At 39.1% G+C, this 25,460-nt stretch overlaps 1 protein-coding gene across 2 annotated transcripts in view; it reads left to right on the plus strand.

Annotated features, from left to right (window-relative positions):
* The window catches only part of SEPSECS (Sep (O-phosphoserine) tRNA:Sec (selenocysteine) tRNA synthase), a 31,875-nt gene extending 16,178 nt beyond the window's left edge, over window positions 1-15,697 (plus strand). The window contains exons 9-11 of one of the 2 annotated variants that reach the window (XM_036419304.1): window positions 8,317-8,410; window positions 11,246-11,336; window positions 11,814-11,841. In XM_036419304.1, the coding sequence (XP_036275197.1) occupies window positions 8,317-8,410; window positions 11,246-11,336; window positions 11,814-11,826 (198 nt within the window). In that variant the 3' untranslated portion in view covers window positions 11,827-11,841. Of the gene's footprint in view, window positions 1-8,316; window positions 8,411-11,245; window positions 11,337-11,813; window positions 11,842-13,726 lie in introns of those variants that run through there. The other variant, XM_036419287.2, reaches the window with a different exon arrangement.
* Window positions 15,698-25,460: the final 9,763 nt, after the last annotated feature.

A 25,460-nucleotide genomic window follows, 5' to 3' on the forward strand; every position in this document is an offset into this window, starting at 1 on the left:
ATCGATGTTTCTAACTCTCTATCTCTCCCTTCCTCTCTGTACAAAATCAATAAAATATATTTAAAAAAAAAAAAAGGGCTACTATTAAAAACAACAGCAGCTACCTGACACTATTAAATCTTGGCTGAGATCTCAAGTAAGTAGAACTCAGACATTGCTGATGGTACAGCAACTTTGGAAAACACTTTGGCAGCTTCTTATAAAGTTTAACGTTCACATGTAAACTAACCATCCTATCTCTTACTACTTACTCAAGAGAAATGAGAATTTATGTCTGTATAAAAATATAGACATCAATGTTTATAATGATTTTATTCTTAATTGCCAAAACCTGGAAATAACTCAAATGTCCATCATCTGGTGTATAAACAAACTATGGTACATACATACACAGCAATAAAAAAGAACAGGCTTACTAATATATTCAACAGCATAATGATTCTCAAATGCTGCACTCTGCTAAATGAAATAAATCAAACTCAAAAGTTCTGCATTTTTAAAAATCTTAAAATTTTTTTTTAAAAGCTCTTCATATATTTTTTATATGGTTTCATTTATATGCCATGCTGGAAAGGCAAAAAACATCAGGACAGAAAAAAGATGAATGGATGCCAGTGACTTGGGTTGGGGGAGGGAACTATTGTGACAAATTGTAGAAGTAGTTTCATGACTGTTAGTATGTTTCCAAAATTAATAGAAGTGGACACCTGAAAAGTGGACATTTGAAATTTTACTGTATGTAAATTAATCCTTGATAATCCTGAGGAAATTTTTTTTAAATGATTAGAATAGAACTCCAGTTTGATAAACGCCATAAAGTAATCATCATGACCATAGATTGTAATAGCCAAGAGAAGACCTCAAAATCTTCAAGGAACCTTCTCAAAGGACAGATGAAGCTTTTGTTTGTAGGTGAGGTAAACTGTCACCTCAAAGTTTAGTTGTATCAGAAACCAGTGGGTCTTAGCTCTTTCCTAAATAGTTGTTTCACTATGAAAAAGGTACTTGAATTCGCAGATTTTATTTTCTTGTTTGTGAAAGAATCACCTGTCTCAGACCCCTTCCTGTTTTAAAAGACTGTAAATATTTCTTAAAATAAAATAGTTATTTCCTGGGCCATGCCATTATAATCATGGTAATTGGCATATAATTTAACAATCGAGTACAAATCACGTTGGTAATTTATAAATCAAACATTTTGTAAGTTGAACAATTTAAGATGATGGTCTCTTCAATTTCATGGTACCTCATACCCATTTCTACCCCTATCAGATGTGAAGATGCAGCTCTCTTTATAACACCCAGAACAAAGTTCTTTATTTTTCTTTTAATATATTTTATTGATTTTTCACATAGAAGAAGGGAGAGGGATAGAGAGTTAGAAACATTGATCAGCTGCCTCCTGCACACTCTATACTGTGGATGTGCCTGCAACCAAGGCACATGCCCTTGACCAGAATCGAACCTGGGAACCTTCGGTCCTAGTCCACATGCTGATGCTCTGTCCAATGAGCCAGACTGGTTAGGGCTGTTCTTTTCTTTTGATTTAGATAGAGTAGAGTGAAATAAACAAAAAGAGAATAAGTATAGGATTATAGCTACCGGGTATTAGCGTGAGTTTATAGGGGTCCTGCTAGCTAAAGTTAGTTATTTTAACTTGAAACCTCTTTTAGGCTAAGGGAAAAGTAGGTGGATGGGGAAAGCATTTTTATGAATGTATGCTGTATTCCAGAAACTCTGCTAGGTTTATTATATTCATTATTTCATATTACTCAGAGTAAGTTTCTGAGGTAGGCATTATCCCATTTTACAAATGGAATTGAGGCTCAGAAAAGTTAAGTACTTACTCAGGGATCACATGTAAGTGCCAGAACTGCCATTAAAACTCAGGTTAGTGTGGTGCTAATGTCTCTGTTTGCTCTCTGATCACTCTGCTCTCACCGTGTCCAGTATCAGGGGAGTGCTTGCCTGCTTTGTACTAGGCACTTGAGCCATAAAAAAAAACAACGGTTATCTTGTGACTGCCCCTTTCTTATCTAGTGGAGGTGTGTAAAATCCCAAAGGCTCTATTCTGTGTTAATTGGTTTTATTTAAAATTCTTCAATAGAGAATTAGAATACAGATTATCTGCAGTAATAGCCTTTTAGTATTAGAATGCTCATTTGAGAACTCTGTCACTGTAAGTGAATAAAATTGTTCTTTACAACTTCATTCAACAGGCAGGCTTTTTCATTGAAAAATGTCGATGTCCTCCATAAACCATAATTACATATATGTAGCATAAATATTGTTTTTTTTTTTTATTGGATTTGTTGCAGAAGTAATGTAAGGTCAGGCCTGTTTCTAACTGCCCGGGAAACGGCCAAGAGATTGCAATCTCAACCTTATGTTTGCATTTCCCCAGGCCAATTTGCCAATTTCCCCAGGCCACCTGGGTGTGGTTTCTGCCTATAAAAGCTTGTAACTAACCTCTGTTCAGGGCTCTCAAGCGGCAGTCTTTTTCTGGACTGCTGCTTGTGGGTCCCTGCGCAGCGCTTGGAATAAACCTCCTGCTCTTTGCATCAAGACTCGGGCTCTGCGTTTGATTTGGGGTCGCCGCTCATCCTTTGGACCGGGGGTCTTTCAGGCCTTACAGTAAGAGCCTCTATTGTTTAAATGGACTTGCTTTTGAACTGTGAAAATTTAATCGTGATAGTTTATTGGTTCAGCTCTGGAGAAGCTGAGGCAAAGCTATTTTGTTCCAGCCAGAGCTATTTATATACCATCACCGAGAGCTCCTTTTTATATTATCGGCGTTATTGCATACTAAAAAAAGGAGTGTTAAAAGAAAACTTGGAATTTTTTTATTCTGTGCCCTTATTCACCACAATGATATTTTTAGAGGGCATTTTATCTAGTATATCTTTTCAGAAAAGGCTTTATCTTTCTCAGAGTAGAGGCAGACAAGAACTCAGCTTGAAGCCATTCCTTCTCAAGCTGTCTCTTTTGAAGGGTGAAAGGATCAGAGGAAGTGAAACTATGCCTGTGAATTGAGCCTCTTTGCCCTCAGCCCCTTCTGGACCATCACAGTTGCTTCATTGACGGGAGAAATGACCAGGAATTTAACTGAAACAGCCTTCAAGGGAAGGGGTTAAATTTAAGAGACTGTTTCTTTGAATTTCTCTAAGCAAACAGATAGATCAGTCTTATAAGTTTATCCTTACCTGTTTTGCTGGAGAAGGCCATTATTCTGCTTAGCTTTCCTTTTAGAAGAGTGCTTTGTTGACAGGTCAGGCAGGTAATCATAGTTGCAAATATCTGCTGAATTGGACAAGTGCAGAAGAGGATGGCAGCGAATGGCTGCTCCAGGGGCTGGAATTTGTTGGTTGACACTTGGAGGACAAACTACAATACATTATAAAAGAACATCAGGCATCTAGACCAAACAATGTTCTATAGCAAAGCTGGGTTTGGAAACATTAGAAGTTCTGCAGTCCTAAACGTGGAGTCATTGAATCTCAACAGCATGTGACCTGTTCGTGGGCCACAACAGAAGTGTTTGAAAGCTGTACTTTAGCCTGGGATGCAAAGACTGCCAAGTGTGCCTGGATCCTTTAATTTGGCCACAATCATAGAGACACATTGCATTGTACTGTTATCTTCAAATATGGACATCTTTGCATGGATATCTACCTATAGCCCATTGTCTATCCACCCTTTCATGTTATCAGTGAAAGATGAGACTATTTGTTTGTTTTCCTTTTGATGTATTACCCACCTTATGAGGCGTACTGTAGTAATATGCAAGGTTCTATTTATATCTTATGCTGAATATGAAACAATATGTATTAAAAACATGATTACATAAGACCCTTTTCATTAAAATTTAGTGAATTATGCACAACTTTGGGTTATGGGGAGGGATAGGCTGAATGTTGGGCTTTATGACTGCAAATCGTTTACAAAAGGCCATAGGAAAGGTAATGCTTAATATAATTCAACCTCCCCTCCATTAACATCTTGAACTATGGTATAAAGTTTTGTATTTTTATTCTGAAAATATAGCTGACATTAGCATTCGGGTATACAGCTCAGTTTATCTGTAGTGAAGAGTCTTTTAAAATTAAGTTAAATACAGCAAAAATGACATAGAAAATCAATAATATTTCATTTCTTTTAAGTACAATCTCTCTATATATATTTGCTTGGGGTGCTAATAAATTTCCCCCTTTACAGAAGTATTTTATAATAAATGTCAGTTATAGATTTAACTGTAGCAAAAAAAAAAAAAAAAAAGGCAAGCAGGTTCTTTAGTGCCTTTAATATATCAGGGGAAAACTGCTTAGCTAAGTATTAGTGTAGGAAATAGTGGTACACTCTCCTAAACGATCTATTTTAAAGGTAGTGATATTATTGGGAGAACATTTAGGACCTTAATGTATGGAATATCCTAGGATTCAGTATATTGTGCTTTCAGATAATTTAAGCCTATTTGCTTATTGGATTACCTCATAACCCTTTACACAGACTACAGATACTGTAAATATTTGCAGATGGATTTGAACTTGATTCATAAATTTTTTTTCTGATTATTCCCATAGTAGTGATATCAGATTTAGTTACCTTAGTATTATGCTTACTGTTTAAAGATTTTTGTCCTAATGTTAGCTGCAGTCAAAACTGAATTTTAGTGGTATTAGCAAGTGATTGATAGAACTAATTTAGTTAAAACTGATGTGTTAAAGTGTTTTCCCAATTGAACATTGGGAAAAATCTCAGTTTTTTAATTAACACGTATGCAGTAATAAGTTTAAAAGCACCACTAGGGGTGTTACTAAGGAAACATTTCCTCTCATTTTAGAAGTAGCTAACTACAAATTAAGTTGATTCTTGAACAATATGGGGATTAAGGGTGCCAACACCCCGTGCAATCAAAAACCCAATGTATAATTTTTGATTCCCCTAAAACTTAACTACAGTGGGCCGTTGGTATCTGTGGGTGACTGGGTCTGTGGTGATTGGTTCTAGGACCCCTCCCCTCATATCAAAATCAGCAGATGCCCACATCCCTACCTATATATATGGACATAGAGCAATGTATACAGTAGGCCCTCCGTATCCACAGATTTCGAACCATGGGTTGAAATACTTTTTTCGGCTTGTAGTTGGTTTAATTGTGAATGTGAACTTGTGATACAGAAGGCCAACTGTATTTATTGAAAACAATTTGCATGTAAGTGGCTTTGTAGAGTTCAAATCTGTGGTGTTCAAGGGTCAGCTGTGCTCTGTAAGTGTGACCACATTGGTGATTATTGTGGCAGCCATAGTAGGTAGAATAATATTTTAAATTGGTGTTCAATTCTAAAATGTGTTTGTTTTTTGTTTCTATTGGGGGTGCGAAATGTAGGAGTCTGTGAAAGGTATTTCTGGACTTTCAGGCTTATTTCTGCTGAGAGTTTGATTTAAAAGACAGTAAGAGAGACAGGTGCAGATTAAGACTTAGGCGTATAATAGAGATGAAGAAAATCAATAACTAAATTAAAATGTGACTTTTTAAAAAACTGGTGCTGAAAGATTGTGAATAGTTTCAGTTGTTGAAAAATTCTTAACTCCTTCTATTTTACTGTTTCACCTTCTGAAGTGAATATTGAAACTAGTTTAAGAAGGAGGGGTCAGAAATTTTTATATCTCTAAGAAAAGATAGCTATCGCAAGTGTGGTGATGGCTAAGGGGAGGCGTCTGGCGAGGGTTGGGAGGAAGTGGGTGAAGTGAGGAGGGAATGAAAACATCTCTAACAGGGTCAACAATAAAAAGTAAAAAAAAAAAAAAAAAAAAGATATCTACCACAACTTTTTTTTTCTGTTTCTGGTGATAACTTTTGTCTCCTTAAATATTTCTCTACATGTTCAATAGATATGACAAATGTGGATGTTAACTTTTTAAATATAAAGAAGTCAATTTCTTTTTGTGACCTAAGATTTCATATTTCTTACATGCTGAGATTAATCTTATACCCTAAAAATTCAAGAACAACAATTAGCTAAAAAAAATTTCAGGTCAGAATATAAAATAAACTGTGTCAATGTTGTTTTGTGGTCTTTAGTAGAGTCATTAATCCTATATAATAAAGAGGTGATATGCAAATTGACTGCCATGCCATCGCACAAGATGGCTATCCCCATGTGGTTACAAGATGGCCACCCCCATGTGGTCACAAGATGGTCATCACAAGATGGCTGGCAAGGGATGGCAGTTGGGGGCAAACAGGCCAGCAGGGGAGGGCGGTTAGGGGTGAATGGGCTGGCAGGGGATGGCAGTTGGGGGGACTGGGCATGCAGGGGAGGGCAGTTAAGGATGACCAGGCTAGCAGGGGAGTGATTAGGGGACAATCAGGCTGGCAGGTTGATGCTCTATCTAGTGGTTAGGGGCAATCAGGCATGCAAGCAGGTGAGCGGTTGGTAATCAACAGTTCCAGATTGTGAGAGGGATGTCTGACTGCCAGTTCTTCAGGATCAGTCCTAAACTGGCAGTTGGATATCCCCCGAGGGGTCCAAGATTGGAGAAGGTGCAAGCTGGGCTGAGGGACACCCTCCTCCCGTGCCCCCTCCACGTGAATTTTGTGCACCGAGCTCCTAGTAATTTATAGACTTGGTAGAAATTTTTCTCTTCTCCTAATCTTTACCTAACCAAGGAAGGAGTTAGTTGTCTATGTGGTTTAAACATAAGAAAAGTTATTCTGAGTCTCGGTGTGGGATCACGCTCTGCAACCCTTACAGAAAATGGAAGCAGCTTTTGTGACCTTTGAAATTAGAGAAGTACCATTTCCTGCCATTTCCACATCAGGGTACTCTGCTGGCCTGGGGCTCCTAGTTGTATCTTTAGACATTATAGGTTTTGACTTTGGCTGGAGGAGGTCAGTGCAAATGGGTTGTTCAGGAGCAGACTTTTGTGGACAGATTTTCATTTCAAGACTTTGGAAAGGGCTAACTAGGAGAAAAAAGTATAATTTTAGGTCAAACAGTTGCCAATTTAATATTTATATGTAACTTGGTTGAACTCCCACTTCTTTCATGTGCACATGAAATTTTGTACTTATAAAATATTTTTACTTTATTTTCTACTATTACCGTGTTTCCCCGAAAATAAGACCTAGCGCATAGAAAAATAAGACATCCCCTGAAAATAAGATCTTGCGCATCTTTAGGAGCAAAAATTAATGTAAGACACTGTCTTATTTTCGGGGAAACAGGGTAGCTATGCATTGTTCTTTAGAGTAGGATCATGAATATAATATTAGTTTTTAGTTGCTCTATTTTTAAATTGAGTTTAGAGAATTTTTAATATTAAGTTTATATGATTTAAAAGAAATGCATTTTAAAACTACCTCTTCCTAAGTTACTTACATTCTAAAAGCTTGGCACATTTTTCTTGGTGTTGAGGAAATAGTGGTGAAGAAGTCAGAGTCCTTCCTTTCAAGGAGATTTTCGATTCTAGTAAATTGTCATAAGCAGTATTTGTTTAAGCAAATACATGAGATAATTTCAGATTGTGATAAATAATGGTGTTGGAATGAGATTGAGCATTGAGAATGGACAGAGTTGTTGAGCAACTTTTATGGGGAAGTAATAAAGGAAGGTCTCCTTAGTCTGTGTCTAAAGGGACCACTCATGGAATGACTGGAGAAGAGCTTCTGAGTCCAGGGGAAGCAGGCATGAAGGTGTGACACTAGAATGAGCTTGGCATGTTCAGCTGTTGGAAAGGAGGCCGATGTGTCTGGCACAGTAGTAAGTGGCACAGTAGTAAGTTGCTGAGTTGTGCTTGTGGGCTGAGCCAGATCGTTCAGGGCCTTCTGGGTGAAGAGTTTGTATTTTTATACTTACAGGAGGTAGTCATTGGGAGGAACATGGTCTGAATTATGCTTCTGAAAGACCATTCTGTGTGTAGAACAGATTGTCCAGGGGCTGGAAAGGCGGCAGGGAAATCATTTAGAATGTACCGTTGTGGTCCAGGGCAGAGATCGACAGCTACTTGGCCTAGAGCAGGAGCCCTGGAGGTTCTGAAAAGAGGATGAAATTGTGACGGATACATGATAGCCCCAAAGCAGGAAATGTGCTGGTTCATCGTCTTCTTTACCTAAATCCTGTGGTTTCTGATAATTGTGGCAGCTTTGAATTTCACTATAATGCAGCAAAGTGAAGAATTGCTCCTAGGGCACATGAATGAGTTTAATTTAATTTATATCACAAACTTGACACCAGTCAGATTTTGTCTTATTAAATTTGGCAAGTTTCAATACATACTTATTTGATTTTCAACTGTAACATTTTCTTATTCTAGGAAATGTTTTCATATTTGTCCATCCAACTAAAGAAGCTGGCAGAAGCCTACGATGAAAGACTGTTGCATACACCTCACAATCCCATATCTTTAGGTAATTTTCTTCCTTTAAAAGGAAAATCAGCACTTCTGAACCATCCCCAGCAGGAAACTGGTATTTCTCAAATGAGTATAAATTCCTTCTGGTTCCAATGATATTTCTAAATTTATTACAGTATTAATTTGTAAATTGAAAAGGTTTAGTTAGCCTTTGGAAATGCTTTAATGTGTTTCTAAGATTTAAAAAAAACTATATTCTGAAAGAATCCAAGTCAATATTAAGAATTATGGCTAATAGAAAATTATACTTTAATTCCTGCTTCTAATGAAAATCATTTGGCTGCTAGTAAGGACTCGATATAAATATTAAAAAATATTTGTCAGTTAACAAACACCATAATATTAGAAGTTAAAGCTATTCTTACATTGTTTTATTGCTATTATTGTTTGTTTTCTAGAGCATCTCTGTGTTAGAGAATTCTGCATTTATGATAATTTCCTTTGTATAGGGGCTATGATTTTTGTCATAGACAAGAACTGCTGAATGGCATAATATAAATGTTGACTTTTATGCATTTAAGTAACTTTTAAGCTTCATTATATTCTTTTTACTTTGTGAATATGTGCAGTGTAATATGCTTCATATTTCAGGCATATCTGAGGAAAATTAGTAAATAGTCATTTGTAACTTAAACCTTTTTCAGGAGTGGCTTCCATGGAGAACTATTTGGCCCAGCCAGTCCTTTGTGGTTTATAATTTATGTAGATGCTATAAAAGGTGATGTGGTATAATTTGAATCCCAATTCTGCCTTGTACTAGCCCCTAACTTGCTTTCCCCATCTATAAAATAGAGATAATAATCCTCACATGCAGAATTATTAACGAACTAGAGGCCATTGCACGATATTCGTGCAATAATAGGCCTTCCTTCCCCTGGCTTTGCTCCAGTCACCCAGGAGCCTGAAAGTTCTTGCTCCCGGCCAGAGCACTGCTTCTGTAGCTCCCTCTGTCTCCCCCTCTCCATCATAGCAGGCATTCCGCCTCTTCAGCTGCTCCATGCCCGCATATGCAAATTAACCTACCATCTTTGTTGGGTTAATTTGCATACTCACTTCTGATTGGCTGTGAGTGTAGTGGAGGTACAGTCAGTTTACATGTCTGTCTATTATTAGGTAAGACTAGAGGCCTGGTGCACAAAATTCATGCACAGGGGTCTGTGTCCCTCAGCCCAGCCTGCACCTGCTCCAATCTGGAACCCCTAGAGGGATGTCTGACCACCTGTTTAGGCTCGATCCTACCGGGATTGGGCCTAAACGGGCGGTCAGACATCCCTCTCACAATCCAGGACTGCTGGCTCCCAACTGCTTGCCTGCCTACTTTCCTGATTACCCCTAACTGCTTCTGCCTGCTAGCCTGATCACCCCCTAACCACTTCCCTGCCAGCCCTATCTGGTTTGGACAGCCCTATCTGGTTTGACTAAGAGGATGGAGCATTGGCCTGCAGACTCAGGGGTTCTAGGTTCGATTATGGTTAAGGGCATGACCTTGGTTGGGGACACATACCCAGTGGGGAGTGTGCAGGAGGCAGCTAATCGATGTTGATCTCTCTCATAGATGTTTCTAGCTCTCTATCCTTTTCCCTTCCTCTCTGTAAAATAACATTTATTTTTTTAAAAAGAAACATTTAAGCTTCCTCCATATATGCCTGGCTGGTGTGACTCAGTGGTTGAGATCCTCAGTGGAGAGGATTGTGCCATGAGGGTGTGTGCCCCTGCCAGGCTGAGACCCCAGCCCAGGCTGCCGCTGCTGGGAGGGAATCTGCCCATGGGGAGTGAATTTGTTTTTGTTTTTTATAAAGGGTCAGGAGGCCTCTGGGCAACATTCCACCAGGCTGCTTACTCTGCGGGCTCTCAGTGGCAGCCCTCCCTGAAACTGGGGGACTCCAACAGAGCTGAGAGGACTGGGCACTGCCATTTTGTGGCTATGGGCGCCGCCATTTTTGTCATAGAGTGATGGTTAATTTACATATTACTCTTTTATTAGATAATATAGTTAAGATTATGTTTGTAAACTACCTAGTATGGTTAAGTCCGTCCTTAGGAAATGGTACCTAGTTATCAGTGATTGGTGGTATGCATAGAGTTTACTCACCCAATCTTAGAAAGATAATTTTCATTTTTATATGTAGAAGTTGATCTTATTTAGTGTTTTATGTTTGCTGAAATATATCCCACTTTCTCATTTTACAAGTTCTTAAAATATGGTTGAATTTGACCAAACTGCCATATTGATCATGTCATAGTTTCATCTGTTTAATTGGAAAATTCACTCTTTAGAGAGGTAATATGAAAATTCTGTCTGATTCTTAGTATGTTAATTTATATTAATGTATTTTTGTCTCATATGCAAGCAAAACCTTACTATAATTTATTAAGTGCATGCCAATCATGCCACTTGACAACGTATACAAAGTAATATCTCTGTGAAGTAAACTAGTTACAAAGAGACCAATACTGAGTGATTTCATTTATATGAGTTACTTAGAGCAGTTAAAATCATAGAGACAGGAAGTATAATGGTGGTTGCAGCAGCTCAGGGAAGGGAGAATTAGGAGTTATTTTGTAATAGGTATACCATTTCAGTTTTACAAAATGATAAGAATTGTAGGGATGGATGAATGGGTGGTGGTTGCACAACAATGCGAATGTATTTAACAATACTGAACATACCCTAAAAATGCTAAGATGGTGAATTTCATATTATGTGTATTTTAACACACACAAAAGTAATGTTTTCATTATTAAGTGTTGTTTTTTGAGTGATTTTTTTTTTTTTTTTTTTTTTTTGCTCGTGAATCAAGGCTCACTGGGGTGCTTTTTTCTTTTTCAGCTGTGACACTTAAGACACTGGATGAGCATCGTGACAAAGCTGTCACTCAACTTGGCTCAATGCTTTTTACCAGACAGGTTTCTGGAGCCAGGTAATTATATTTAAAAGCTTGGATTGATTTGGCTTTTTAAAGTTATTTGGCTAATAAAGTATCTTTCTTGAACAATAGTCCTCCAAGTATATGCTGAACTACCCCCAAGAATTCATTGTGGAATAAATATTGAGGTCGAGAATCTATAGACTTATTATATGCCCACCTGTGGACTGCCTACACTTCAAATAGACACAGAAATATATGAATCTCGTTTATTTTAATAGACATACAGAAACAAAAGTTCATTACCTCTTTATGTTTGTGTTTATTTTCTTTTGTTAGATAATCTTCAGTAATCTCACTTAATGGTGTTATAAATGTCATCTTCATTACTAAATTTAAGTGAAAGTGTTTTTAAAGAAAAGCCCATTTCCTAAACTAAAAAGGTTGTACTCTCTTTGAAAAATGTACATTTTGCTCCTTTATGTACCTGGTTTAAAAATTAATTTCATTTTTAATTTGATGATGTCAAAGAAGAATGACTTGAAAAGAAATACCTTGGTTTAAGTATTCCTGTTTACATTCTTCTATTACTTTCCTCTGACTATCAGAGGTTAGAGATTTCACATCAAAGGACAACTTTTAAAAGAAAAAAATCTTAGATGAATTCAGCTTTTACCATGATATAGCACAACATAGTGAGATACTTCTGAAATGGTTTTCTTAGCTTTGCTTTTAGTGTTGCCATGATTGTTTAAGTTTATCTTTTTAAAAAATATATATTTTACTGATTTTCCACAGAGAGGAAGGGAGAGGGATAGAGAGCTAGAAATGTCGATGAGAGAGAAACATCGACCAGTTGCCTCCTGCACACCCTCTACCTGGGATGTGCCTGCAACCAATGTACATGCCCTTGACCGGAATCGAACCTGGGACCTTTCAGTCCACAGACTGATGCTCTATCCACTGAGCTAAACTGGCTTCGGCTGTTTAAGTTAATCTTAATTGACTTCTTCGAGAAATAAAGGACTGTTAGAAATCTGCTTATATCAAGTGTGCCAATGAAATCAAGCTTAAAAAAATGCATGTGCCATTACTGATTGCTGACCCACTGTAAGCAGTTACATAATTTCTTTTGGATCCTTGCTTTAAAATCCTTATTGCATAGCACTGATCAGATAGGTGTAATTTTAGTTTGTTGATTATTTGAGGTGACAGATGGCTGTTAATCAGAGTGATTTTGACAAACTAGTTCCACCATTCCGTTAAAGTTCTTATATGTGAAATCAGATTCCATATTTGCTACAAAAACAATTTTCTCTTTGAAGATGTACAGGTGTCTGCAATTCCTAGAGCTTCTACCTCTTTAATAAGAGATAAGTAAATACCCTGTTTCCCCAAAAATAAGACAGTGTCTTATATTCATTTTTGCTCCCAAAGATGCGCTAGGTCTTATTTTCAGGGGATGTCTTATTTTTCCATGAAGAAGAATACGGTACACATTTATTGTTAAATGAAAATAAAGGAAATTTATTACCTGTATATGGTAATAACAAACCAGACAAACTGTGAATCCTACAGTATCAAGAATTTAGCCGAAACCGCTTTGGCTCAGTGGTAGAGCATCGGACTGTGGACTGAAAGGTCCCAGGTTCGATTCTGGTCAAGGGCATGTACCTTGGTTGCGGGCACATTCCCGGTAGGAGGTGTGCAAGAGGCAGCTGGTCGATGTTTCTCTCTCATTGACGTTTCTAGCTCTCTATCTCTCTCCCTTCCTCTCTGTAAAATATCAATAAAATATATTTTAAAAAAAAAGAATTTACTTATTTATTCAATGACAATCATGTCATCATCTTTTGGAACATCATCATAACAATCCAATTCCTGAATTTTTTGGTGAATTTCTTGTGACTCCATTTCTTTCAGAATCAGTGGACCAAATCTCTCATGTTTAGCAATAGCACTGTCTTTAAATGAGTACTTCTTGTCAAGGTAGCCTGCTCGCAGTGCATTTGCAATGCAACTGTCAGTGATTTTCTCCCATGAATTCTTCACCCAAGTCACAACTTCTTGCAGTTTAGGTTTCATAAAGTTTCTGAGACAGAGCCTGGGGGGGGGGGGGGGCTTTTTTTCAGGGGGATGCCTTATATTTCACTCAGAAGGAAACCTGTAAGTAGGTCTTATTTTCGGAGGATGTCTTATTTTCGGGGAAACATGGTAGTAATCTTTTTTCCATGTAAAATTGAGTGTGTTGTATACTGTTTAGCTTAAGGCTGACGGTCTTTCTTCATAGACCATGATTTATGGCTGTTTATAAATTTCTAAAGAAGTAGATGTGAGGCTTAGAAAAGGATAAGGATAGAAATGTATCCTTATCTTTTGTTTGTGGGTGATACTCTTAATATCACCAGACATATCAAATTGGTAATTTTGTTTTTTCATTTTAGAGTTGTGCCTCTTGGGGCTGTGCAAACTGTGAGTGGTTATACTTTCCAAGGCTTCATGTCACATACAAATGATTACCCTTGTGCCTACCTCAATGCTGCCTCAGCCATTGGAATGAAGACACAGGATGTGGACTTGTTTATAAAGAGACTGGACAAGTGTTTCAAGATAGTAAGAAAAGAACAAAATAGAGAAAGTGATGGATCTGGAGTTGACAATGACAAAACTGAAGATGCGGTTACTGAAGAAATGGGCTTAAAACTAGAGAATGTATTTCTTGACAAGTTCGAGGATTCTTCATGACATGTGAAGGGTTTATTTTTGATAATTTGAAAGAAATGATGAGGTGACAGTATAAGCAAGCAGTTTAAAAACAAGTCTTGAAATTTTTGAATTGAGAATGTCATGGAGAATGTATGGTCAAGGAATAGAATATGGCCTGATTTAGCCATTTATGATTGTTATACGTTTTATTCTTATATAGCCTCAAGCATTATGATCCTTAATGGATTATAGTACACAATTAGCATTTTTCTAATTGTGAAAGTATTTGTCAACTAAGCATTATGATTAAGATAATTCTTACTAATATAAGAGCAGTAAAATTACCACAATACTTTTTGAAATGTGTAGACTGTTTCTTCCTAACTATTCTCTACCGATCACAAATTACTTTTGTTTCTGATCACATAGAATTTAGAAAGATCTCTAATGCTACTAATTTCTAGATGTTTGTGGATATGTGCAAGCCACAGTATGCCTGTAAAATGGATACTTCCCAGAGAAGCATAGTCAAGGGGTAAGCTTTAATTTTCTCTCAACAGAATTGGTTCTCAACTTGGGATAAGTTGCTTATTTCTAAGCAAATATCTGGGACATTTTTGCTTATATTTGAGATATTTTGGTTGTTATGATTGGTGGGATGCTGTTGACATCTAACATCCTATAGTAGACAACTTTCAAAAACAAAGAATTATCCAATTCCTATTCTCAGTAATGCTGAGATTGAGAAACACTGCTCTAAAGTAAACTAACTCCTCAAGGGAAGAGTTTTCCACAGAAACTTTAATTACTCAATAGTGCTTCAAAGAAGATAGCTCTACAGTGTTATTTGTCTATATGGTATAGACTTTTGGTTAGTAACCAGCGTTACCCGTTCTAAATATGTAACTATAAATGGTTTTATATGGCACTTGTGCACCTTTCCATTTAGGTAAATGAAAACTTAATTCCAATGTTTTTGCTTTAAGCAGCCTTCGGGTTTTGGTTAGTGTGCCCAAGTGTTGTGCACAGCCATTAGAAAGAGTGGTTAACCATGGGTATTTCTGAACATATATTGCTAGGGAAGTGAAATGATGAAGTATGATAAACAGGTGTATCCTCCCTTCCCTGCCCACATGTTCACTTTCTGAGTCAGAAATTCCAGACCTATTGGCTGTAACAATTATTAGTGTCATTTAAGAAATAGACATATGTCTCATAGTTGGAGGAATTAGTGAAGCTTCTGAAAATACACCAAATGGTGAAGCTGTTTCTCAAGACCCACTTTGTAGAGTGTTGTTCCTAAGAGGTGCTCATGGGGATAAAAGATCTTGTGGACAAATAATTTGGGGACTTTGCAGACCAGCTTATTGGCATATTAAAGGTTCTGAGAATTCCTTTGAAACCATTTGAATGTATCCTTATCTGAAGACTTATTGACATCCACTGAACATACTTTTGAAAACATTGCAGTAGAGTCTGCCTTGATTTCTGGGTGGTTTTTCTCTCTCTTGATTTGGCAATGTGCACTACTAAACATGAGCTTAGATAGATCCACTCTCATTAAAGTGTAAGTTTGGGTACTTTAGACACTGGCTTGACAACCTTGGAAATCAAGACTATTGAAATAAAGTACTTAATTATAAATATAATAAAGTACTTAATTATAAATGTCATATATCTCGAGTTCAAATATTGTAAAGATCTGTTTTTTAAAAATAGCTTTAACAACTTATTTTAAAGGAGTAAATCCTGGATTAAAAAGTTGTATAATGTTTTCTATGTTAATTTGGGACTGAACTGTAGAACTGTAAGCTGAAGTGTCTGCACAGAACCTCTGGAGTCTGCGAGAAGGAATGAAGTGATGTTGCTGGTGTAAATGCTGGCAGTGCACTTGTCTCTGTGTAAGCCAGAACTGCTTTACAGCGATCTGTATTGTCGTTTAAGAGAGGCCAGAGCAGATAAACTAGTAAATATTATTTCTTCTGCAGTGTATCAGCAGCTCTTGGGCTTCAGTTGCTGAAAAGATAATCATTCTAATTGAAGATAAATTACATGAGCCCACATGTGAATGGTAGATGTGTTATAACATTTCATTCCTGGTGCATAAAATCAGCTACAGTGTTTATTATGAGCACTTTCTTTTCAGAGATTTTGGAATTCTAGTTCTATTCCTGCTGGTTTAAATTTGACCTTGAGATAATAGAATTCCTAAGAGTTTTTGAAGGGCTGTTGTAGGTTCTGTATATGCAGGCTTTCCTTTATCCTACCCCAATGTTGTTTTCCTAGCTCTCTTCCATTTCCACGTGTAAGTGTAAGAAAGTATATACAAACCGTTGTTCATTTTAAATTGCTAGTACTAATTGGTAACCCTCCTAATTGGCCTTAGTTGTCCTGAGACTGTGACAGGGGCCAAGGATGATGCCTTTCTGTCATTGACTAAGGTGTCCTGTCTGTTTTTGTGACCCAACTGTTCTTCCTCAGGCTGTCAGGTAGAGTTTTGGAGTTGGGTTTTTAAAGTCACTGTGCTGTGGTAGTCTGCCCAGAAAAGAAAATTGAATAACAGAAAATATTCTTTAGGTCACTACACAATGTATTCCTTATACACACAGAAGGGAAAGGTATTTTAAATCCAACTCTCAATTTGACTCTTATGTTCTCAGCTGATGAATTCTCGCTCTATCAGGGAATGACATGTGATACCAGCCTTAGGAACTCAGTGTTTAGCTATAAATCTTTCTAGTTAGCTTTGTGTATTAGATGAATGAAGTGAAGCTATAGAATGTGAATTATTGAATACAGTTTTGTTCAACCAATAGGCACTTGATATACAGAATGGTAAATTAAACTAAGTTTTTCCCCCCAGTATTTTTCCCCAGCATTTAACACTACTGTGGCTCTGTTTCTTTTTTTCTTCCTTCCTTCCTTCCTTCCTTCCTTCCTTCCTTCCTTCCTTCCTTCCTTCCTTCCTTCCTCCCTCCCTCCCTCCCTCCCTCCCTCCCTCCCTCCCTCCCTCCCTCCCTCCCTCCCTCCCTTCCTTTTTCTTAAGTGGTCCTAATGGTTACTAAATTATAGCAGTGGTGAGATCCAATCCAGAGCTGAAAACTGGAAGGCAGGACAACCCAACCCATGTCAGGAACATCAGATTGAATCTGTATGCGAAGTCCTTCCCCAAATAATGAAACCTGGACACCCCCACAAGCTGAGGGCAAGCTTGTCTGAAGATTCCTTCACCTCATCTTCATTGCACTGCAGAATATCTCCAGATTGTAAAGCAGTTGCTGGATCAATGGGATAAGCTTGGAGCAACAAGAACTTCCCGGGAGAAATCAGATTTTCCAAACCAAGCATGCTTGGCAACAGTTGAGTAAGACTACAGCATCGAGTACTGACAGTGTAGCATCAACTGTGGCACAGAAAATACCATCAGTTTTTGGACATACTGAGGAGCACAAATCACCATGCTCAAGATGCAAAGAAGCAGCTTCTGACAGACCAATAAGCTTGTTATCCCTGAGTAACTGTTACAAGATAAGTCTGGCAGGGTCCTACCAATGCAGGCTTCGCGAAGGTACAGTAAGTGATAGCTCCTTGAATCCCGGAATTAGCATGATCAAGTTCTGTGTTGTTGAGGCTGAGCACTAGTAAGTGTGGCGAGTGGAAAATTAGACAACAAATTCTCTTGGGTAGTGCCACACAAATCTTCAGTAACTCTCTGAATACCTAGCATCACCCTTTGTGTGAATAATGATCTTACAAACATGGCAGAAGTCTAAATTGACCTCAGAGGGAGTATCCTGAGAGAGAACAAGTACTTCGGACACATACACTGCTATATAGAGTACAGGCAAGTGCCAGTTGGGGCTTGTGAGCAAAGACCTCACCTTATGATGAGCTTGACAAGGAGAGGTTGGGCAGAATTCTGTGGTTTTCTTTACCTCAGTGATCGTTGTCCTGATTGCGTCTAGAGGCTTCAGCATTCCTAGTAAGGAGTACAAGTCAGGCGCTTGCACACCTTGACTATCAACCTAGTAATGTTTAGCCTCATTAGCCGGGTGACATCAGGACTTAATGTCACAATCCCTACAAAAGTAACTTAGAAATCAGGACCTCCCTGAGTAATATACCTGGCTAAGCTATAACAGAAGTCAACTTGATCTTAAATATTAGATAGAAGGTCTCATTGATATCAAGCAGATTATAAACGGCCTTAATGAACCACCTGAGGGTTGGAGAAGAGTTGGTGTGTAAGAGGCAACTCTGATATACCTGACTACAGAAGAGACTGCCTCTATATTTTTGCCCCATGTACCAAAATGACACAAATGTAAGCAGTCCAGGGAGAGGGGCAATATGGCTTAGGGACAATCTTTCCAAGTGTTTAGGCAATTGACCAGAGTTAAGAAGAGTACCCAATTCTTTAACTTCTTGAGCAAATGATAAGATTTATTCTGCCAGCCTATAGGACACTGCAATTGCTGCATCGCCTTCCCATGACTGTGTATGAGTAGTAGTCTCAGTTGGCAGTTTTGAGAAAAGAATCCCTGGATAAATAGGACTCTGACTTAAGCCAAACCCCTTCTCTAAGATCTCATGGGTACAGGAGTTGCATGACACTTCTTCTGGAGCTCATAACAGTGCATTATTGAGGCAAGGAGGTTGAAACCATGTATGAATGCTGTTTGAAAATGTAGCACATAGTCACATTGCAATTTGGTCAAGTCTGCCATGTAGTCATTAGGGAACATGACATGGGTTGAAAGGATGTTTAAGGACTCAGTGAGTCCAGATTGGTCATCTGAAGCTGTTGGCAGCCAGTGGGTCAGCATTCTATCCAACACTAGGAACATCAGGTAGAATCACATCCTTTTCCTCAAGCAGGCAAGATAATGTTTCAGGTTTGGGCCAACAGATCCACAGAGCTTAATCCAGTCACATGCGGCTGTGAGGTCTTCAGCCATCTTGCCTATCTTTCCCTCTGGTAGGCCTGTCATTGCTTCTTGGTTTATCTTAACAAATGTTTGTGAGCTTATATATAGTGGCCTATTCCCCCTTTTAACCCCACATCGTGGTTCTAGGAAAGGCAAAGGCCTGAAGATTATTGATCTTCTCACACACTGGGCAATGACTGAGTTACAGAGTTTAACTTGTTCTGCTATGAAAGGCATGGTTACACCATGTAATTTTTTCCCCCGTGTTAACTCAGCTTATCTACAGTATTAACAGTATAGCCATGAAGGAAATCCAGAATGTTAAGGCCAACATGCTTAGGGGCAAAAATGCTAGTGATAATGTGGCTGAGGAGAGCTTTACTAGCCTCTGTGATAGACCTCAAACTAATAGCCTGACTTATCGCAATGATTGTGCTTGATTTCGGAAACTTGAATAGGCAGCATTGCTTTTATTGAGCAAACAATGTAGTAACTGAAGGTATAAAGATTCCAGTGTATAAAGATCATTTGCCAAGATCTCTCCTTTTGCAATAATGTCTATCTGTACAAGGCTCAAGATTCATGATGGTCCCATCATTTCTCCAAGTGAATACTCAATCCACTCCCTCAACACAACCTCAGGTCTCCCACAGCAGTCTAATATTAAGACATGTGAGATCAGAACACAGGCGATTGAGCTTGGTGCCCGAGCATGTACAGCTTATCAATCTGGTGAATTTTTCCAGCTGAGACCCCACATGAAACAGCGGTCTTGAGTAGATGGGGTCAGCATGACAGAAGGCTGAGTGGCAGGAGAAGGGAGACCTCCCAGTGCAGGATCTACACGTGCAAGGGCTGCCACCAATTGCTTATCTTCCTGAATCTGCTTCGGGAGGAGCCCTTTGATTTCAATGACATAGACAAGTCTTGCACATTGGTACTCAGTCTCTGAAAAGGAAACCGGGTGAATTACTTCTAGCAAATACAGATGTTTTTTTCTCATACCCTCAGAAACTCTGTGTTGTTGAGAATGACTGGGATGTTACTGAACTCGAGTTGTTAGGTTGGATGAGGAGTTCCAAGCAGTGGATACATCTGTCAGGATGAGTGAGGCAGCAGCAGAGTCTGTAAGTCTGAGGAAGATGGAATCTAATAAGGGAGACCGTTAGGTCTGGCCTGTTTTGTGAGCATTTTATTTGGATTTCACTCGCAAGTGGGCCTGGGCTAAATGCTTCAAGTTAGAAAGTTTCGACTTTAATCTTAGCAGAGAATGGTTCTGGTGTGAGTGATATCCTTCCTGGTTGGGGATGGTATTTTGGAATGATCAAGTTTAGTGTAAAAATCAGAGTATGTTTGCTCACTCAGCTTATAAAGAAGGGTTACTTCTTGGGCCGAGGAAGGCTCTATGTCTATGATTAAGGTGGATGGAAGGAAAGACATGTGAAATGTTGTTGTCCTTGCAAGTGCTACCTTTATGTACTGGCATGAATTCCTGAATTGAACTTTGAGGACCAAAGAAAAGTATCCTGGCACTAATGATTTGGCTGAGTCTACCAGAGGATAGGCCTTAGGTGACATGGTGTCCGGCTCTGTTTCTTTAACTACCCTGTAATGAGAACTTTAATGAGGCCTAAGCTATAGGACAATATGCCTAGGATATGTTTTAATAAAATTTAAATTAAACAAAGGTAATTTTATAATCTGGTGACGTTATTTTAATATTGAATAAGTAGTTCATCGTGAGAGTTAAACTCTTATGTTCTTTCATGGAGGAAAATAGCCAACAATTGACAGCACCAACAAATGCTGATCAATCTCATTTTATGTACATTCAGAGAAATTTTTTTGCTTACATATCCTTTGGTGCATTTAAAAGTTGGGTTTTCTTTTCCCACTTTCTAAGATGTACTGATTTCTGCCAAGCCCTTAAATGGTTTTGTTATCCTGTGCACTTCATGAGACCATCCTTACTTTGTAACTGAAAAAGTAATCCAGTTTATTACACCAAACACGTCAAACTCAAAGGCTAACACAGACCCAATAAACGAGGCATGTGGCTCGAGGGCTGTGGGTTTGACATGCTTGATGTTCACAGAAGTTTGATAACCTCTGAATAATTTGATAAGAACAATCAAATTTGCTGTTAACAGTAAAAGAAAACCAAAAACTCAACACCTCCTGTGAACTGTTTTTGTCCTTATCTGTCACATTATGTGGATTATGTCTTTTATGGCCAGCTGCTCATAATATACAGGACTAAGACTTACCCACTGCATCCTATTGTGCCTTTCTTTTTTCACTGTCATGCTCCTTTTGGCCATTATGGTATATGCAGATGTAAGATGATGAGTTCAAGGCTAACGAGTATTTCTTTATAATCTTCCACCTAATATTTTACATTTCAATCCAAGGCCTTAGGCAGAATAGAAATGTGTTCTTTTTATCAAGGTACCAATTTGAACTTTTAGAGAAATGTTTGTGTAATTGTGGGGGTTTTTAGCCATTGGAATTGCAGCTGACATCAGCCTGCTAAACTATTTGTTTTACTAAAAGAGAAAGATGTTTTCAAAAATATTTTTTTTTTGCTGTAGACTGTTTAAAGATAAAAATGAATTATATAATTTATTACATGAAATAAAATTTTAAAAAATCATTAACAGTGTACAGTGTATCATTTCACCTAATCATTGCTACAGATAAAATCTGAAAGTACAGATGACTAACACAAAATTACTTGCCCACTTTTTTATTTAATCAGTATCACCTTGCCTAGATGTCAGCAAGAAAAGTCATATTAAAAAGCTGAGTATTGAGGATCCAAGATGGCTGCGCCCAGGTGAACACCTAGCCGCAGCCGCACACAACAATTTCAATAAAATACAACTAAAATATAAAACGGACATTGCCCAGAACTACAGGAAGGTTGACTGACTGGAAATTCTACAGCGAGAAGCAAGGAGAAAACCAGAAGGAGGCGCGGAGGAGCTGGAAAAGCCCAAGGTACGGAGACGTGGCGCGCGGAGAGGACGGAGCCGGAGAGGAGGGAGGCCGAGTGCCTGGCGGGCGTTCCCTAGCGGAAAGGAGAGAAAAGCTCCGACTGTGCTGGGCCCCCAACTGCTCTGAACCCCGGTTCTGGGCCAGACCCCGGGGACTCAGGCTCAGCCATAGGGAGCCGGGCTGTAAGGCGGAACCCCGGGGAGAGGCAAAAGGAGGTCCCGGAGGTGCGCACACTGCGCGCAGAGAAGCGATGGTCCCGCTGTGCCGCAGGATTGCCCTGACGGGAAGGAGACTGGGGCTCCAGACTGCTCTGAACGCCACCTCCAACTCCACTTCCAACTGACCTGAACCCCAATACCGGGCTCATTGTGGGAGAGCATAGACTGTTTGGCAGCAGGCGAAAATCGAGGGCACCTTTCTCTCAGAGGCGCTGGCAGCAGTGAGCACTGAAGGACCCGCATAGAGCGGGGCTGACAGAAGCCAAAGCTGCAGGCTCCACCCTGAAACCCCGTCCCATCTGTAACTGCGAAATGCGACAACAAAATAGATCACAAACGAAAGAAATGGAGGACAAAAAGCGTCTGGATATAGAGTTCAAATCTACGCTTATAAGTTTTTTCAAGAATTTCTTAGAAAAGATGGATAAGGGCTACGAGGATATGAAAAGAGATCAACTAGAATTAATAAGGAGTCAACAAGAAATGATAAGGGATCAACAAGAAATAAAGAATACATTGTCTGAAATAAAAAATATTTTACTGAGTCCTAAAAACAGAAGGGAAGATCGCAAGAACCAAGTCAAAGATTTGGAACATAAAGAGCCAGAAGACACTCCTCCACAGAAGCTAGAAGGCAAGAGAATCCAGAAAATTGAAGATAATGTAAGAAACCTCTGGGACAACTTCAAGCGAACCAACATCAGAATTATGGGGGTCCCAGAAGATGAGAGAGAGCAAGATATGGAAAACATACTGAAAGAAATAGTGACAGAAAACTTCCCCTACCTGGTGAAAGAATTAGACTTACAAGTCCAGGAAGCGCACAGAACTCCAAACAAAAGGAATCCAAAGAGGACCACACCGAGACACATCATTATTAAAATTCCAAGAGCAAAAGACAAAGAGAGAATATTAAAAGAAGCAAGAGCAAAGAAGGTAGTAACCTACAAAGGAGCACCTATACGATTGTCAGCTGACTTCTCAACAGAAACCATGCAGGCCAGAAGGGAATGGCAAGAAATATTCAAGGTGATGAATAGCAAGAACCTACAGCCAAAAATAATCTACCCAGCAAAGCTATCACTCAGAATCGAAGGCCAGATAAAGAGCTTCACTAATAAAAAAAAGCTAAAGGAGTTCATCACCACCAAACCAGAATTATATGAATTGCTGAAGGGGGTTCTTTCAGAAGAGAAAGTAAACAAAGATAAAAATTGTGAACAACAAATACATAACTATCAACAAGTGAATCTAAAAACCAAGGAAATTAAAAAAATCTGATGAACAATATTAACTGTTGAATATAATAGAATCAGAGGTATGGAAGGGGAGTGAACTGACGATTCTTGGGGTAAAGGGGAGAGGGGGGCGTGGGAAGAGACTGAACATAAACTGTGCACCTATGGATGAGGACAATGGGGAGAGGGGAAAGGGCAGAGGGTGGGATGGGAACCTGGTGGAGGAGAGCAATGGTGGGTGGGGGGAAAGGAACATTTGTAATAATATGAACAATAAAAACTTATTAAAAAAAATAATAATAATAAAATAAAAAAAAAATCAATAAAATGTACTTTAAAAAAAAAAAAAAAAAAAAAGCTGAGTATTACTCCACGCACCTCCCTCCAAAACATTTGGTCATAGAGGCAGAAAGTACTTATAGTTAGAAAGCTGTCAGAAAAAAAAACCCAAAACAGAGCAAAAACAAACCTCTCCTTGGAAAAGTGAACTGGAAATGTGCCACCAGAGCTCCTGGGATCTGTTGGTCTAATGCCGTGGTTGGCAAACTGTGGCTCATGAGCCACATGCGGCTCTTTGGCCCCTTGAATGTGGGCCAAAATTCCACAAAATACCACGGCCTGGGCAAATCTCTTTTGAAGAAGTGGCGTTAGAAGAAGTTTAAGTTTAAAAAGTTTGGCTTTCAAAAGAAATTTCAATCATACTGTTGATATTTGGCTCTGTTGACTAATGAGTTTGCCGACCACAGGTCTAATGGAACGCCCCCTTTGAAGCTGTCCCAGTAAGAAAACAGGCTCCGAGAATGATGCCCAAAGTCACTCGGCTAATTTCAGGTCAGACTCAGTACAGAGCCACGAGTGGGCCAATGACAAGGCAGGGGCTGGCCAGAAGCAGGCAAGATAAAACGTTGATTCAGAAAACATGTTACACCTTTTAGGTAAACTTTCCTTGTTTCCCTGTAAAATGCACATGCGTCACCCTGGCTGGTGTGACTCGGTTGATTGGAGTGCTTGATTCCTGGTCAGTACATATACCCAGGTTGTGGGTTCGATCCCCAGTCAGGGCATATCCAGGAGGCAACTGTTGCTCTCTCACATAGGTGTTTTTCTCTCTCTCCCTTCCTCACTCTAAAATAAAAAATAAAAAAAAGTCAACCTTAAAAAAACAGCATCAATTTCTCTTTGTTCCTTCAGTGTCTCCTGCCCGCTGTCACCATGTTCAGTTTATCCCCTATTTGTCATTGCCAGACACTCAAACCGTCCAGGGTGAGAGTGGGTGGTGTGGGGTGGCGAGGGGCTGGGCATGGGAGATAGCCTTTGGCACAGCAGCCCCTCATAACTTTTCTTGAAGGCTGATAAAAATACTCTTCAGTTTTAATCTACTAATTAGAAGTAAATGGACCTTTTAACAATTAGGGAAGTCAGCATTTTTTGGTTTGCATTTATGATCATTGTCTATTTTCCATTTATTCCCATCTATTTGCGATAAGTGTATTTTTGAGCCAACTTGGTTTATACTGTTTCCCAGGAAAAACACACACAAACCCACACGAACCAAGCTGCTTATATAGCTATCCCCACGGAGCCTAGTGCTTCCTGGGCATGAAATGGACTGACACACAAAGGCACCAGGTGCGGGGCCGCGTGCCACTTGCCGCCTTTTTTTCGGTGTGTGTTTATAATCATTAAATGGCTGTGGATGTTTAAATGGTTCCCTAATACGGATGGAGAGCGGATGCCATTATAACTTGAACTGGTATCGCCACGCAGATGGTGGGAATAAACATCCAATTCTGCCCACGGTTTTGTGTGTCTCTCCCTTTGGAAAGATGGACTGGGTGTCAGCCTGCACGGTTCCAGCAGGGGGACACAGGCAGGGCTGGGGCACAGAAGAGCAGGGCTGCCTTCAGATTCCAGATTGGCTTTTGTGTTGAGAGCCCCTGGCAGCAGGTTTGGGGGAGGAGGGAAGTGGGAGGGGGTTCAGTGTAACTCCACCCCAGAGTTACCAGGCAGCAGCTCCAAATACCTCTTCACACTCAAGATGTACCTCATATTCTTGGCCTTCTCTATTACAAAACTATTCCGATCCCAACC

This window comes from Pipistrellus kuhlii, unplaced genomic scaffold (genome assembly GCF_014108245.1).
Source record: "Pipistrellus kuhlii isolate mPipKuh1 unplaced genomic scaffold, mPipKuh1.p scaffold_m20_p_1, whole genome shotgun sequence".
NCBI lineage: Eukaryota > Metazoa > Chordata > Mammalia > Chiroptera > Vespertilionidae > Pipistrellus > Pipistrellus kuhlii.